This window comes from Ciconia boyciana, chromosome 2 (assembly GCF_034638445.1).
Source record: "Ciconia boyciana chromosome 2, ASM3463844v1, whole genome shotgun sequence".
NCBI classification, from domain to species: domain Eukaryota; kingdom Metazoa; phylum Chordata; class Aves; order Ciconiiformes; family Ciconiidae; genus Ciconia; species Ciconia boyciana.
Genome location: NC_132935.1, coordinates 24852211 through 24869062, shown reverse-complemented (window position 1 = coordinate 24869062; position 16852 = coordinate 24852211). Strand labels below are relative to the sequence as shown.

Sequence of the window (16852 nt, the reverse complement as noted above, 5' to 3'; positions counted from 1 at the left end):
ATGCAAGTTATAAGAAAAGCAAATAAAATTTACATGTAAACCAAAATATTCTGGGCAATCCCTGGTTTTGGTAAATGTATACTAAGTCCAATCTAATCAGCTATCTGAAGATATTAATTCCAAATAACAAAGAACTCCAAGTATTATGAGCCCTCTGTTTGAAGTCAATGCCTTAATGCAGAAGTCTTTCTTCAAATTCTGCAAGTTATTTGCAAACAAAAACCACACAGAATTTTTTCCGTTCTTCATAAAGCTCAATAGTATTAAATGTCACCCATTTAATTTCCAGTATTTTGTTTATGAAATATTGTTAACATTTATGCTTAATATATAGCCTACACATGGTACTTATTGGCTGCCGATCAAAACATGAGGCACAGAAATCTAATACAAGTTTTTCGATTATTGAGAGTCAGCCACACGGACACTGAACTAATCAAAAAATTTTTTTCTGTTAAATTGCTAGAATCTTATCTGACAATTTCTCATATTCCTATTTGAGTACAGTAAAAAATTAAAAAAAAAAAAAGGAAAACAGCTAAACTGAAAAAAACATCCCATGTTCTTTACCAAACCACATAATGAGGAAATACTCTTCAAACCTAAGGAGTTACAAAAATTAATTTAAAACAGTCTTGCAAAATTCCAGTCACCCACTCTCCTGAGGCAAGTTTTATTTTTACTTCTTTTCATTATCATTAATCATCATAGCAAAGAGTAGGAGAACAGATTTTGTTTCTTGGTGGTAAATTTTCATGATACTGTCATAGACATGATTTCAAAGAATTCTGCCAAAACCCTGAAGTAGAACACGCACCTCGGTGTCAGCACTCAGTGTGGGGATCAGACATTACACACAAAGGTGTGGTACGCTGTCTTGACATTAACAGTGATTCATGCAACATGGAAACTATTTGGATTAAATATCTCCCCCCCCTTTTCTAAGAGAAAACAGAGAGACCTGAAACTGAATTGGTTTGATGGACAAAAAGGGATAATCTAAAACTTGTCCAGCCAAAACTGTTTTTTCCAAGTATTTCAAAGCTCTTTCTAGGCTATACACATTACTTAGCTATTACACAATGATCTCAAAGAGGTATATTAGTACAGACAACTGGTTACTAAGGTAACAAGATGTTACTTTAAACCAGCAGCACTGCCCCAGCTCATCAGCTTCACTCATTTCTTTCCTTTGTTGTTCTTAAACTATGCACAAATTACAGACCTGCTATATAACTGAATATATACACTAAAGCTATGCTTCAGTCTCTCTATTCGAGCTAATGAGAAAAAAAAGCGGGGGTGGGGTTAGATGATGCAAGCATTTAAACTCTTTGGAGTGAAGTAGTTTCATTCTTTATACTAAGAATCTGAAAGTTCACTTCAAAACTTATTTTTCAGTGTCTTCTCACTAGAAACTATCTTCTAATTAAAAAACACATTGCACACTGAAACTGTTTGACATGATATAATAAGGCAGCAGGGATGCTTTAAACTTTCAGGAGAGAAAACATGGTTAAGTTTTATTGACTGAATCTTGGCTAAAATTTTCCAGAGGCAGACTCACGTTTGGAAATAATAGTTGACTGCTAATTGCAAAAACTGTCAAGGTTACCCAAGGTCTAGCTCTCCAAGATACTGACACTCCTAATAAACAAATTAAGTATGTCACTATTTTTGAGAGCTTGAGCTTGTAAGACCTATGTGTTCTCAACACCTTTTATGATTACAAACATCAGCTGTCAGCAGTAGCTTAAAAAGCCATAGGAAATAAGGCCATTGGAAACATTTACAGGACGAGGTCACCTATAACAATCCTCTGCTCCAAGCGGGATCAACTCCACCAAAACCATTTGTGACATGTTTATCTAACCAGGTCTTTAACACTCACAATAATGGCAACTTCTCCAACCTTCTGAGGCAATCTGCTGTGGCACATTGTTATCCTATTAGACATTCTTCTTACTAACTTCAAATAAATTGCTGCAATTCAAGCCTGAGTTCTTGTCTTATCTTCAGAGGACATTCCAGTGATAAGTAAAAAAACTTCAATTCTGTTTTTCACATGTAAGAATGCAAAAAGGTTTTTAGCCTACAAGGGTGTCTTCTGTGCTCTTTTAGGATACAAAATTCATCTAGTCTTTGTCAGATGGCACGATTCACCTTCCAAAACTGCAAAAGTACAGCACTGGCACCTTGACATGAATGAGTCAGTGATCAGACTAACAGCTTTAAAATAATCTACAACTTAAGATAAACAGAAAGGATTGATTCTGTTTACAGCCTAAACAATTTAGTTATGTATAAAACCAAACTACTAGGCTTGATTTTCAATTATTTACTTCTATACTAATAGGGAAAGAAGGGACATATTCAAAGATAAAGGATCCTATATTCAATAACAGTTGGAGAAACACCCTGCTCAGTATTCCCCCACTCTCTGCAAGAAAAATAATTCTCCGTTTGTGGTCAGAATATACAAACAGGATTTAGTTAAATCAGCCAGTATTTGACTTAGAGTTTAAAAAAAAAAATTGTCATAGGTTGGTCCGTGCTCTTTGCCTAATGGAAAGAAAAAAAAAAAAAAACCCACAAAAAAACCCCACCAAACCCAAAACACCAACCACTAATACATTTTTAGTTTACATGTCAGGCTGGCACAACCTCCCCACTGTCTGCCTGAACAGCTGCATGATAAGCCTAAAAAACCACGACCATGACCTGCAAACCATCCACAGTGGACTCCTAATATGAATCTCTCTCCCACTGAATTACCCCCACACTTTTCATTTTTTTAAATAACCACTCAACACACAAGAAGCTTCTGTACCAGACGCCTATTATAAGACGTACAGGAAACCTTCACTGCTAAGGTTCACACTGTCCTCAAAAAATGAGCTGGATAAAGCATATTATATTCATTATATTCATTTTCCACTCTCTCCTCTCTTAGCAGTCTCTGAACTGAAATTAATGAAATTCTGCATGCAGTTTGCTGACACAAATAATACTTTCGTTAACTATATGACATTGTAAATAATCTTCTGTTTCTCTCATATGCATACAGCCCATGCAAACCCAGAAACCTAAGTTTTGTATTTGCTTAGTTAAGAAAACATTCTTCCTGTCAGCATCTGGAAATGCTTTGTGATATTCAAGCAACTAATTAAAAACAAAGCAAAATGAATATATGTTAATATTTCATTTAAAATTTTCAAATTACTTAGAAGAGAATCTCAAAAGGTTGAAAATAGATGAAATGCATTCATTCCCATTAATTAGAAAGAAGACTGTACCAAACAAACTCATCTGCTGCTTCAATAAAATCAGAGTAAACCTGGCCAAGATTTTGGACAAAGAAGTATTTCCAATGAAGCTAACTCAGCCTAGCTTTATTACTGAAGTTTTAATTAAATTCTACACAGACTTCAGTCATTCTATGGTATGTACTTTTTTACCGAATCAATTGTCACATTATATGTTTATTAATGTTACCTAAATTGCTCAGTATCTCAATACTATTCTTTGACAGTTATTATATTCTAATGTATTTGTCCTGGTTGAAACCCAGAGAAACATTCTGCCTAGGGTAACAGATGGCTTTTTAAAATTTTGTTGCTATTCCAGAATCTCTAAGTCACCCAAAATGCATCTACTTAAACATGATACTGCAGTTACTGCAAAACATGATCTACGTGTTCACTGTTTAATATTTAACAATCTGGACACCATTCCTGTTTGGAAATAATTCTAGTAAGACAGAAATCATTACCCTAGCATTGCTATAATAAATAGATTTGCCTTTTTACATTGTATCATCTCATAACAAAGTAAATGAGCCATTTAAAATGAAGTAACATATTCAATCAGTGCAAATGAAGTTTAGCAACTCATTCTGAGTAATGTTAATTCATAGGTTATCATCAATTAGATATCACTTCACTGTTGTTCATGTAAATCCTTTGTTAACATCGTGTCCCACACTAACACACATTACTACAGGCTAGAAGAATTTACAAAGCAATTTTATATCTTAATGAGATGTAAAATGTTATGATACAGAAAAAAAATGTAAGCGGTGGGTTATTTAACAACGTGTACACATAGCACATTAATCTAGCAAGCTAAGATTTACATGTTTTTCCCCACATGATAAAAATTTCAAGCACTTCTTGCTTATTAAAAGTTCGCCTTTTTTAGTAAAACTATCTTCTATAATGCCCATAAAAACATGATAAATGCTATACAAAATATCACAAAATCTTCAACTGTGAAAGACAAAAAGAAATTAGAGCAAGGTGCTTCAACAACACCTTGCAGTTATACTGCTCATTTAATACACAGCTCTCTCCAGCATGTACATATCTCATGGAAAACATTCCTGGAAAGAACAAAGCTATTATAATAGCAACATGGTCATACAAATACATAATATCTATGAAAAAACAATTGTTCTTAAAAGAACTGGTCACTTAAATGGTTGAAACAAACACATCTTTTGCTCTAATTCAGCACTCTGCTCCAAACTGCTGACTTGTGAGCGAAGACTGAAAGTTGGCCCATTCAACAGTTAAGCCTCATTATGAAAAGCTGCTTATACCATGCATCATTAACATTTCTATGAATATCATACCCATACACCATATAGCTTCACCGCATCTTTACTTACTCAAAGACATTATGCCACTTTTCCTCACAATGAGTAGTAACTTGTTGATTAGACCTACTGGCATCAAGGTTTGCTGCGAATAAAACATCACTTAACCCCAAGTAAAACTGACAGAATTAGGGTTAAATATACTGCTTTAATTTTGCCATCTGCTGCATGTCCCTTAAAAATAATGTAAGTGTGTAAAAGAATTGCCTATAGTCTGATAGTATTCATTGAAAACGAAAATCCACTACGATCCTTGAGTGTGAAATATGTATTAAAAGTTTAATATTAAAGCTGAAGTTAGAATAAACACTAGTTTGTTTTTTGTAAGATTTATATCCAGTCAGAGCTTCAACACTTCCATTTCAAAGGCTGAAGTGGAAAAAAACCAAACCAAAACAAAACATTTACAAGTACTTCCCCAGAAATAAATTTCTTTAAGTTTCACTGATATGAAAGACCCATGCTTTTGGTTTTCAGAATTTATCATGAGACAACAAAAATAGACAACAAAATAATTGAAAACAAAGATCAATAAAAGCAACCCTATACAAATGCTTAGTCACAGGAAAGACAACATTCCAAAATGTTTGGGGTTGGTTTTGGTTTTTTTTTAAAAAAGCAAGAAGAAACATAGTATAAAAACCCCAAACAGCTCTTATGCATGGAAAACAGCACCTTAGTCCTGAAGCATACATAACAGGGTAAATTTGGAGTAATGTAATATTCAAGGTGACTATACAGTACCAGAATTCAGTCTAGTTAAAGTTATTTGCAATATATCTCATTCAATACAATGCAAAACTGCAGTGACAATTTTTTCTCATCAATTGATAGAACATTACCTCAATAGCCAGCACAGATGGATCACAGAACTGAAGGTCCGCAGGACCAACAGAGATGGAACTCAAATTCCCATATGGCATTAGTGAAAAAGAAATAAGATCAGCTTTTGAATTTCAAACCAGATGTACTTCAACAGTGAAAAACAAAGCATAAATATGTACTTACAGAAGAAAAAAGGCTGCTAAAATTACTTTTTTTTAAATCTCAGATTGATGACCAAAGCATCTTATTTTCTTGGAAGTAGTCTTCTATTTTCATTGGCAAGGAGTTTTTAAAACATTTACGTCAGGGCAGAAAACTATGCCCACACAAAAACTTTCAAACCAGACTTTGTGCTAAGTTGATTTTGCATTATTTTATACATTCATTTATCCACCTTATGAAAAGTTTCCTATATCATTTATTTACATTATCTAAAAACAGCAGCAAGTGTGTAAGACTAACTGCTATACCAGCACTACATGTATATATATATTTAAACAAATTAAATAACTATGTATTGTTTTATCAAACAGCAAAATATACCTGGAATAGGATAAAATATCACTGCAACCTAAAAGCAAATGCATCATTTGGCCACAAGAATTAGCTTCCAGTTCTGCAGGTCTCACCTTATACACAGAAATAAGCAAACTGATTAGTTGCAGGGATATATAAGGATTTTTTCTTCCTCTTGTTCCCTTCTCCCTCCCACCTCAATGGCACTTTTGCTTCTCTAGCTTATGCTGTAACAGACACATACACTAATAAACTTGTATGTCTTTCCATTTGATACACTTGAGTATCTCTCCTTAGCATGGCACTGTCATTCTCCCCTGGCTTACAAGTAAATCACTTCTTGGCTGCCAGCACTGACATGCTATGTACGGCTTACAAGGGTATATGGGTAAATAAGAATAATGGTATCATTCAGCAAATGAGTTTGGTGATCTCCAACTTACAGGGCACCCCTCCTCCTCTACATAGAAAGTTGGAGTACTATTATTCTAGCATTAAGTTAGATTTTGATCATTTATATTTTAGTTCTATTGTATCAATCCCTTTTTTTAAATAAAATGATGACTATCAGCATTTACTGTTAGGATCCTCTTCTAGACCCCATTAAGGCTAATTCCAAACAAAATAGAATGGAATTTAGTACAAGAAGTTTCCATTATTTTTCCCTTTCATCAATCATTTAAAGACTTCATGTCAGCAACTGAAACCATTCATGTTGATCTTACAAAGAGTAGACAATACATTATGCATGCTGCCCACTGATTTATCCTTTCAGAAAGTCTCTTGCAGGCCACTTACCAATACTGCCACTCACTGTCTAAAATATAAATAGAAGTGCTTCTAGAATATATAAATAAATAATAATTGCCTATGGTTCAAACCAGTAGGCCGTTAAAACCAATATCCTGTGTGACATCAGCTGGTACCAGATGCTTCAGAGAAATGTATTCTTGAGTGGACTACTCTGAAGCACCTCCATTATTGAAGAGTCTTCCTAAACTCTTTCTTCAGCTGGCTTATATAGGGAAATATTTGGCTTTTGACATGCTTAAAACAACCCCCTCCCCCCCACTAACTACGTACACTGCCCACGCAAATAGCTATTCACTTTTTTTTTTTTAAATCCTATTTGGTCTTCAATCAGAATCATTTTGTAGCAACAAGCCTTACAACACTGCCTTTTTAGGAAGTCAAGGACAAACTGCACATCACGTAACTTCCATGAGATACTGGAACAGGTTGCCCAGACAAGTTGTGGATGCTCCATTCTTAGAAGTGTTCAAGGTCAGGCTGGACAGGGCTTTGAGCAACTGGTGAAAGGTGTCCCTGCCCATGGCAGGGAAGCTGGACTAGATGATGTTTAAAGGTCCCTTCCAACCCAAACCATTCTATGATTCTATGATTCTGAAGTCTTTGACTTGCCAGTCTAAGACCACTAGCAAGGTTTGCCTACAACAGAGAGTATTCAGTTTATGAAGATCAGAACTCCTCAGGTTTGGTTCTAGGACAAATTCCTATTTCAAAAAGGCAACTTAATATGTACAAGCAATGTCAACAAGTTCCACAGGATTATCCATGTGCGAATTATTCATGAATAAGCACTTACAGAATCAAGATCTTAGCATTTACAGGCATTTTTGCTTGCATTTCTTAACAAGTAATGGAAAAGATAGGATGAATCTTAAATTGTTCCAAGGGCAATTTTATTGCCACCATAATAACCCCACTCAAATAACGGCCAGTTATTTTCCAATGAATAGTGCAAATAATTATTTTGTTAGTCAATTATCAGGATGATGACTATTGCATTTTATGGTCAAAAAAAAAAAAGCCTAAAAAAACCCCCCAGCAGCCACAGCTTGTACTGTGCTATTTAACTGGCTTTACTCCAGTAGCTTAAATGTAAGAGTCAGCTTTATGTAGAAATGCAGTAAGTGAAAACTGGGGAAAAAAAATCCCACACCTACAGCTGTCACCTAAAATTAAACACAACACTTTTCTCCAAATCCCAAGTGTACTTTCAAAAAGGTGCCATGTGATCATATTTAGCTACTGCACTGCAGTTAAGTACATGTTTAATCTACAACAGATAAACTAAATGCTTTCATTCAAACATGTTAAAAAAATTAACAAAGGTGAAAAACAGGTATAATTATCTACAAGTCTCGAAACAGTAATTATTTATGTCACTGTAAGAGCAACCTATAACTTAGGAACATTTTCTTTTTACCACTGTTATAATTTGCAACATACACAAAAAGAAATAAACTATACCTATTTTGGAGGGGGGAGAACCCCACCCTGAAATAGACAGACTGGTGTTAGATAGAATAATTCTGTGTAGAGAGATGTGCACTATTGGAACAGTACCAACAAGCTGGCTTGTGCAAAACAGTAGGTGGTCTTAACCATATTCAAGGAGAATGATTAAGCGGCTCCAATCCAGTTTAAAATGCTTATCATTTTACTGAGATATCCAGCAAACATGACAACAATATTCCATGCCTGTAGCAATTTTTTTTTTTTAATAGAACTGGGTCAAATTTTAAAAGTTGTTATAACACATAAAGTTATAAAGAACCAAAAATACTTTAAGAATAAAAAAAGTAGTTACAAAGAAGTATATTCGTAATGTCACATACCACTCCTCATTAAAAAGGTCCTGCGTTAAGCAAATGTTCTTATTTCAACAACCAGGATGAGGCATTAAGATTAGATAATTGGATTATATTTTTGAAAGTTTACCTATTTTACTTGTATTAACATAGTTATCAAAAGGGATTAACTATTTTTGGCACATATAAAATAAGCAGCATGCAAGAAGGTAAACAATAAAAATATACTTACAAAATCAAAGTCTCCATCTTGAGGGACTTTCCAGTTATCAGGGAAAACGTTTTTGGATATGTGGTAAGGTTCATGCATGTTCTGATTACAGTTTTCAGCGCTTTTATTCTTGGAATCTTGTTTATCAAAGTAGTCCATGAAAGAAGGTCTTTGAACTTGTGGTGAAGTAGCATTTCCTTAGTTGAAAGAAAAAAGAAAGGAAGTTAAAAGTATTTAAAAATTAAAGATTTACTGCACTATAAAATAAACTCAATTTATTAATTTTCTTGGATGTTACAGAAACTAATACAGTCATCGTATGTGGTGCAAGTCTCCATTTGTTCCCTGAGGATCTTTGGCATGAAAACTCATAGGCGAAGAATGATATTTTTGTAGCAAGATAAACCATGGAGAAATGTTCAAGACATTTCAGAGTTGCACACACAAATAATATTAGAAGTTACTTCATGCAATATCTATTTGTTGTTATAGAGACTGAATAACACAAGGTGCTAAGCATCCCTTTGGGTGCTGAATGCCCCTAACTTCAAGGCCTGGTCCACAGACACTTGTAGGAAAGCAACAGAGTTCCATCAGTTTCACCAAAGGCGCAATTTAAAAATCATTTAGAAAAAGAACTTCCAAAAAACAACTGCATGAACTGTGTCTAGACACTGCTTAATTAAATTCATTGCTAATGAGGATTCTCAGCAAATTATGGGATCACGCTCTACAGATGGCTGCAAAGCACCCTATCTCCATGGTGTGGAAACCCTGGGGGATTTTTGTCATCATCTACGCAGCTGCAAAAGCTTTACGAAGCAGATCAAGATCAGCATGAACGCCCATTTTATTATCCTTTTCATGAAACTAAATGACTGAAACTAAACTACAACCCTAAATGACTTAAATTTGTTTTCATTTGTCGGATTTCAAAGCAAATTCATTACTAAATAGAACAATAAATAAAACATAAGAAATGCTTTAGTAGTTCTACATAACTGTCACCTCAGAGACTATATTCTGCATAGCACTGACTCATGAAATGTGTACTTGCTTGCAGTGTAACACATTCTACATAGAGAAATATGAAATACATTTCCACAAGTAAAATATGAAGCAGGATGAGAGATATAAATAACTGGGGGGGGGGGGGGGGGGGGGACGACACAAACTAAAACAAAACAAACAGAAAAAGAACAACCCACAGGTAGAGCTGTATTTTTAAATTATAAGCATAATAAAATAATTGGGAATTTTTATTTGAACTACTTGTTTTAACAAGTGAAAAGGTAAACCACTGGAAATACCTTTTGAGCTTGTATTTAACATGATCACTAGGATTTGCTGATCTTTTTATCTGGGTTTACATTTGTTTTTATTAACTCATTAAGTGGTTTCCCCCCCCTCCTCTTTCACCTCTTATTTCATCATCTCTTCCCATTCCCTCTGTCTAAAGAGTTTTTAATTAATTCTAATTTTGATGCATGATTAATAGTGGACTATTTTTTCCATTAATGCTTATTTTTGTATTGCCATCTTTTATAGCATGTTGATTTACTTGTTCTTTTCTTTCTGCTTTTTCAACGTTATTCTGTTCTAGTAAGACTTTCTTCTGGCTTTTTTAATGTGGCGTTCTACTGTCTTGCCCTAGGCTTTACTGCACCTGACTCCAGTTGCTTCTCTTCAACTCCACGATGATTCCTTCATTCAATCTGCCATGTTTCTATACACACCTTCTCCTCCTCACATTTGTACATTTGTTTTAGCTGATTTTTCTCTCAGTTGTTGCCATGTTCTCTTCTAATATTCTTTTCTAATCCCAGATCACAGTTATGTCTACTCATCATCTTTTAATTAATGACAACCATGACCATAACAAAAACATTCAGTGAACTAAACTCCAGGCTGAATTTAAACAGACCACATAACAGATACCTCTTCTCCAGAATCTCCAAAGTTTGCCCCCACTGAACTCAAGATCATTTGAATGAGGTTTCTGGATCTCTTGAGTCTGGGACTGAGGAAGGGATGAGAAGTAAACAGCAGGGATGCCAAATAACTACAGAAATAAGCAGTAAAGGGCAAAAATGGAAGAAACTAAACTTTAGCAAAGCATAAATTTAGAAAACCGATCCAAAAGAAGGTAGTAGGATGAAGGAGGTGGAATTAAAGCCAGAAATACAATGCATTTTCTTAGTACAAACTTTTTATTACTTGCCGATTGCTGCCCAAAACCCCTGAAACTATTTGTACCGAAAAGATAGGACACCACATTGCTGGCCTTTCACAACCATTTTTTTTCTTCTGCTGAGATGGTTGTACTTATGTTTCATCTTTGAGACATACTTATAAACAAGATTACTAGTGTCTCTGTTAGAAACTCTAAGTACCAAAATGTTAGTCCATTATGGGTGAGATAGTCTCCCTTCTTTCAGGTAACAGAAAATACTAAAGATGTTCCAAGCACTGCTATTAAGTTTTAGAGCTATTTATAAATATCTTCCTTATATATTTAATAGAAGACTGCCTACAAACCAACAAAAACCAAACCAACCCCTCCTAATTCCTTGCTGATAAATGCATATTAAGGAAAGTGGGTCAACAGGACTGAAATTACTCCAAAATGAGCAAAGCACATTTATTTTACACTTTGAGGACTTGTTCTATTTGTTTTGATAAATAAGAATTTAGAACTCACTTCTGATTCCAATTTAGTATACAGTTAGTTAACCCATTTAAAAGAACAAGAGCTGCTTACCTTCACTGCAAATATAAAAAAACCTCACACACAAACCCCGAAATATTATGCCTGCAAAGCGATGGCACAAGAGGTGTTTCAAGGTTTGTTTTTTCCCCAATGCAAAAAAATGAAGGATTTATTTAAAGATTTATTTTTAAGGCTTTATTTTATTTTTACAAATAATTAAATGAAAAAGGAGACTTTTTTTAGATCTCTAGCTAACCTAACACAAACAATTTTAGTTAATATTTAATGGAAAATGGGATAGGTTGACACCTACTAGTTTAAAGGCCCTGTGAAGGCTCCTACCTCTTTTGTATTGACTTTACAAAACACTCAGGCTCTTTATGCCAGAGTAAACTGATGTAGGTTGCACTTTTATTGCAAAATGTAAGGTTATTAGAAGATCACTTTGGTCTGAAAGCACTTTTTCTAATTTTCATGAACAACAGAGTAACAGTATCTTGTCAACTGTCTTTCAAGAACCAAGTAATTTAAAAGTACAATATATAAAGATTCCTTTAAGGACAATTCATTCACTCAACTATCTAATAAGTTACTTTTTACACAAGCTATATATTTGCCACAAAAAATCTGCAGCACAAACAGTATCACTCTACGCTTGCACTGAAAATCTATTGTGCAATAGACTGTTCAATTCTAGGAGGATTTGGATTTTCCAGTTCTTATTTTTCTTTGCTCTTCAACAAGAGATGATCATGTTTAAAAACATTTGCCACAGTTTCAACATTTAAGACTGACACAGTCTCTTCTATCATCCCTATACTTGCCCACTGCAGGACTTCAAGACAGCGTTGGGAAGAAAGCCACAATAAAAACAGCAGTCTGAGAAATTGCTGGCAAGCCACAGAACACAGAGACCACCATGGACAGTGAAAACATACATTCTACCCCAGCAATACCCCTGATCGGAATACAGCCAATGGGGATGTCCTCAAATAGTTACATAAGATAATTTATTCCAAAAAGTATGCTGGAAAAAATTAATGAGGCAATGTCATAACACCAACTCTATTACACTGTTTCAAAAACATATCATAACTAAAATATATAATTCTAAACACACATTTCAAAATAAGAAGGAATGCACATTCCATTCTAATGCATGCTTTAATCAAATTCAATTGATGTCATCTATAAAGAAAAATGCTTTTGTAGCGATGTATTTCTAACACAAAAGTATTCTATTAGAATTAAATTGATTTTAAATCCATTAAAAAGTTCTGTTGTTATTTGTTAAATTTTTATACTCTATGTTGGGCTGAGCCACATATACATTCCCCATGCTGGTCTGGCTAACTCAGGGCCAGAGTGTTGGCAAAAACCACTCTTGCCTTACTTTGTCAGGTGCAACGTATCTCTCCACAGCAGTCCCTGATCCTCAAAGAGGGCCGCACGGTCATAAAAGTCAAACCTCTGTCAACAACACTAGAGGCACAACCAAGCGCTGACCCACAGGATCCATCCACTCCTCCAAGGCTTTTCCCTTCACCGTCATGATCAAGAACATCCTCATAACCCTGGAGCTACTCTTGAGGTCACTCTCAAGGTCTCCTCTGGCAGTATTATTGGCACGTGCCCATGTGGATGGGCAGCAGGAGACAATAGTCTAAGCACTGGACAAAGCCCTGGCAGTCTTTCAGTGTTGTGGGGCTGGGCCCTGGGCAAGAAATAACTTTTCCTAGATAGCAAGTAAGGTCAGAAGATAAGGGCATCCATCTCCTGCAGAAGGGAGTCTCCCACTACAGTTTCCTGGGAGGGGGCGGGTGGTTGTGGTGGTGTTTTGTTTATTTGTTTGGGGTTTTATGGTTTTTATACAATTTTCTATGGGAATTCTCTAAGTCTTTCTCTCGCTCCATTACTACCAGGGTACTGGACCTCTTCTGCAGCTGCAAATCTACAGAGGAAAGCTTTCCTCCTTTTGCCAAAAGCCACAAGCTTCCACAGCCTTCCCCATCCTGGAGATCTCCATCTGCCACTCAGTTGAGGAACATTTCCACCTGCTGCCTTCTCCGGTGAAATTAGGGGATCAGGTTCTCCTGTCCACGGTGCTTCTGTGAAGATCCTGTCAGTATCTTTATTCCCTCAAAATACATTGCTTTGTCACTATTAGAGTGAGCAGCTCTATTGCAATCAACTTTTAGCCTTCTTTGGACTATCACCTCTACTACAAAGGCTACAACAGCTTATACAACAGCATATACTACTTAGGCTTTATATTTCATACATTCCTACCACTACTTTCTCACCACACAAGGTGGCTTACAACACAGTGGCAGTAATTCTCCTGGGAAATGGGAGGCAGGAGCTTTGAATACAATAAGGTTGAAGAGAGTCTGGAATTTTGACCTCAGTCTCCAGGCAAACGCACTTAACAGCAAACTATCATGTAGAAAGTTGCCACAGCCACCTCCTTCAGCCATATTTTAAGCAGAAATTGTGCTGCATTTTATGAGTGGGCGAGTTCTACTGCTAATACATGCCTATTAGACAACAACCTCAGAGAATGAGAGGTCAGCCTACTTAGTTTCTGAATCGCAAGGAAGCATCAGCAGAAACTAGCTCACCAGTTCCTTAGGCCAGAACAGCTGGGAGTCTACCAAAGGAGGTATCTAAGAAATGTTTGACTACAGAGAGCTGTGTAACAAAGTGGTTACCGAGTTTGCAGTTTTCACATCTCAGTGACTTATGCACCCAAGTCTTGATTCAAATTCAGGCCTCATTCAGTATTTAGTTTGTTTTATAGGTATAATATACCTATTTATCAGAAATAATTGCAACTGGCATTTAAATGGAAAATCCACATATTTTTCAACCAGCTGAAGCCTTCACAGATTTTTTGCAGGACTATGAACTCAAGTTTAAAGGCTTTTTAATGGGGAAAAGAGTTTCCTGTACAAAAGATTGCTTTGCTTCCTAAGAATGAGACTGGTAAAACTGCTTCAGTAACTTTGTTCTATTTTTCCACCTTCTGGAGAAGAAGAAAAAATACTCAATGACACTACTATTATAAACCCATTAGTTCATTCCAGCTGAGTTATACTTTATTTCTGCTTTCAGCAAAACAAAGAAAATCCATGTTAAGCTAGCATTTTGCAACAGCTCTTGAAGCAGAATTGCCAACATGATGTTTTTCTTTTTGGATTAAAAAAGAAAGAGAAAAAAATGGGAGAAAAACCCTCCCATTTGTAAAAGATACTACTACGAGTGGCATAAATGAACAACTTTATTACCAGTCACAGGAGAGGGCTCGAGGACTGGAACAGTCTTGGAAACACCTATCATCTCGTTCTATTATATACAGGAGTAAAGTACTAGTACACCTGCATATGGCATCAAGCAAACTGTCTTAATGGGGGCACAGTAAACATGTTTGAACAAAACTACATCCATGAAATATCAATGCCCGTGCTACAGCACCACTGAAACCAGCCCATAATTAAGCTTCCTTGCTGAATTCCTATAGGGCCTGGGTCATAGGTTGTTATAAAACAGCTTTTGCTTTTCAGTTGAAAAACCAGCTGTGGGACTTAGGCCTTTCTAAGACTTATGAAGCATCAATCCAGAGCTACCCAAGCATCCACCTCCTATTACAGAGGAGACTGACCTACAGTATGTCACAATCTCTTACACTGCATGGACTGAAATCACTAAAAAATAATAAGTAAATAAAACCAAGTCATGAATTCTCCTTTCAAAATGTAGGTTCTACAGCGTGGTGCATGTCCCACTGTAACCAAGGATCCCATAATACAGTAACACAAGAAAGTTCAATGAGTAAGTGCTGGAACCAAACCTGTCACTTGCCAGCTGAATGATTAAATCATCACCTGCCATCAGGCTACCTCCAGTTTGCTGGCTTTCCTTCACTGGAGTTACAGTCACCTATGGTCTCAAGACAGTCACCACAGGTCTCAAGACAGTCACCTATGAGGGAGGAGGGAGAGGAAGGAAGACTGCTGTCCCAAAGTTTATATTCTTCTGTTTGATAAGAAGGAAGAAAATTTAAGAATTATACTGACTAAACCTAAAACATTTCATGTCTTATAGGGCAAAAAGTAATAAAACAAAAACCTGACCACTTTTCTACATTCTATCTGTCAAATGCCACTTCATTAGTTCACTGTCCTACTCTTTATATTCATTACCAACCAGGAACTATCTAGAAGCTTCACTGAAGTCTGAAGCAAGTTAGAAACCCAGAATAAGTCCAAATGGCAAGAAGAGGCAACTTGTTTGCCAGCCCAAAGCAGATGGCAAATATAAATTGGGGGGGGGTATGGGGGTGTGTTACTGAAAAGGAGAAAGGAGAACAATCAGAAGTACTCTTGGTGAACCAGAAAGCCCTAATACTAAGCCTTGCCGAAAAGCCACAAAGGGAATGCAGGGAAGCTGGTCTGAATTCCAGTCTCTGCATTGAGATATGAAAAAGCTTCTACATGAAAATAAGTACAATCCAAGCAGCTGAACAACAGTAGTACTACCTTCCATCAATCCCACTCTTTCTTCCACTCCATGTTAAACCTCCTGAAGTTAGGCTCTATCCTCCCACCTCTCTGTATTCTGCATTTTCTTCCCTCCTTCTAGGAACATACTGCATAGTCTCTGCTCAGAGCATGCACAGGCATACTAAGCAAGAAGGCACAAATGTTGTTTATTGCTAGGCCATATACTGTATGTTGGGGTAAGATGACAGGCCTCTTTTTGTTCCAAATCCCAATTTTATCTGGGCACAATTCCCTATTTGTGAAAAAAATATGGTTTTAGTTATCTTCTGTCATGGCTCCCAGAGGCCTCTAAGCATGGACCCTTATAAATAAAAACTTATTATTGTTTCTTATTTTGTCCTTGAGCAGGGAAACAAAAGGCAGAAGGAAACAAAACGTGAAACTAAACACAAGAGCAATTAAAAAAAAAAAAAGTTTGTCATAAATATTTTGTGTCTCTAGGAAGGAAATTAAATCCCTCTTCTCTAGTTAACTAAGTTTATTTCTCCAAGCTTCTTGCTTGCAATGTTCTATTATTCAGAAGTATCAAAGAGTACTTTTAAACTACCTGTTCTGATTTATTATCATCAAATCACACAAACATCAAATATCTAGAAAGTGCCCACCTTGCCTATAAAGGTAGATTAGAAAAAACAACCCATCTCCAAAATCTTGTGTCTTTGTCCAGCACAAAGAAGCACAAAATCTATGTCTGCCTCTCAGGGAGGGCAAGGATTTGTATGTCCCTTCCTGGTGACATTTATTAAAGGACACTTG

General features: G+C 36.0%; 1 protein-coding gene across 2 annotated transcripts in view; it reads right to left on the bottom strand.

Moving 5' to 3' along the window:
* STK3 (serine/threonine kinase 3) overlaps nt 1–16852 on the bottom strand; it is a 144466-nt gene that overhangs the window by 39894 nt on the left and 87720 nt on the right. For both annotated transcript variants that reach the window (XM_072852132.1, XM_072852131.1), the window contains one exon: nt 8846–9021. In XM_072852132.1, the coding sequence (XP_072708233.1) occupies nt 8846–9021 (176 nt within the window). The remainder of the gene's footprint in view (nt 1–8845; nt 9022–16852) is intronic.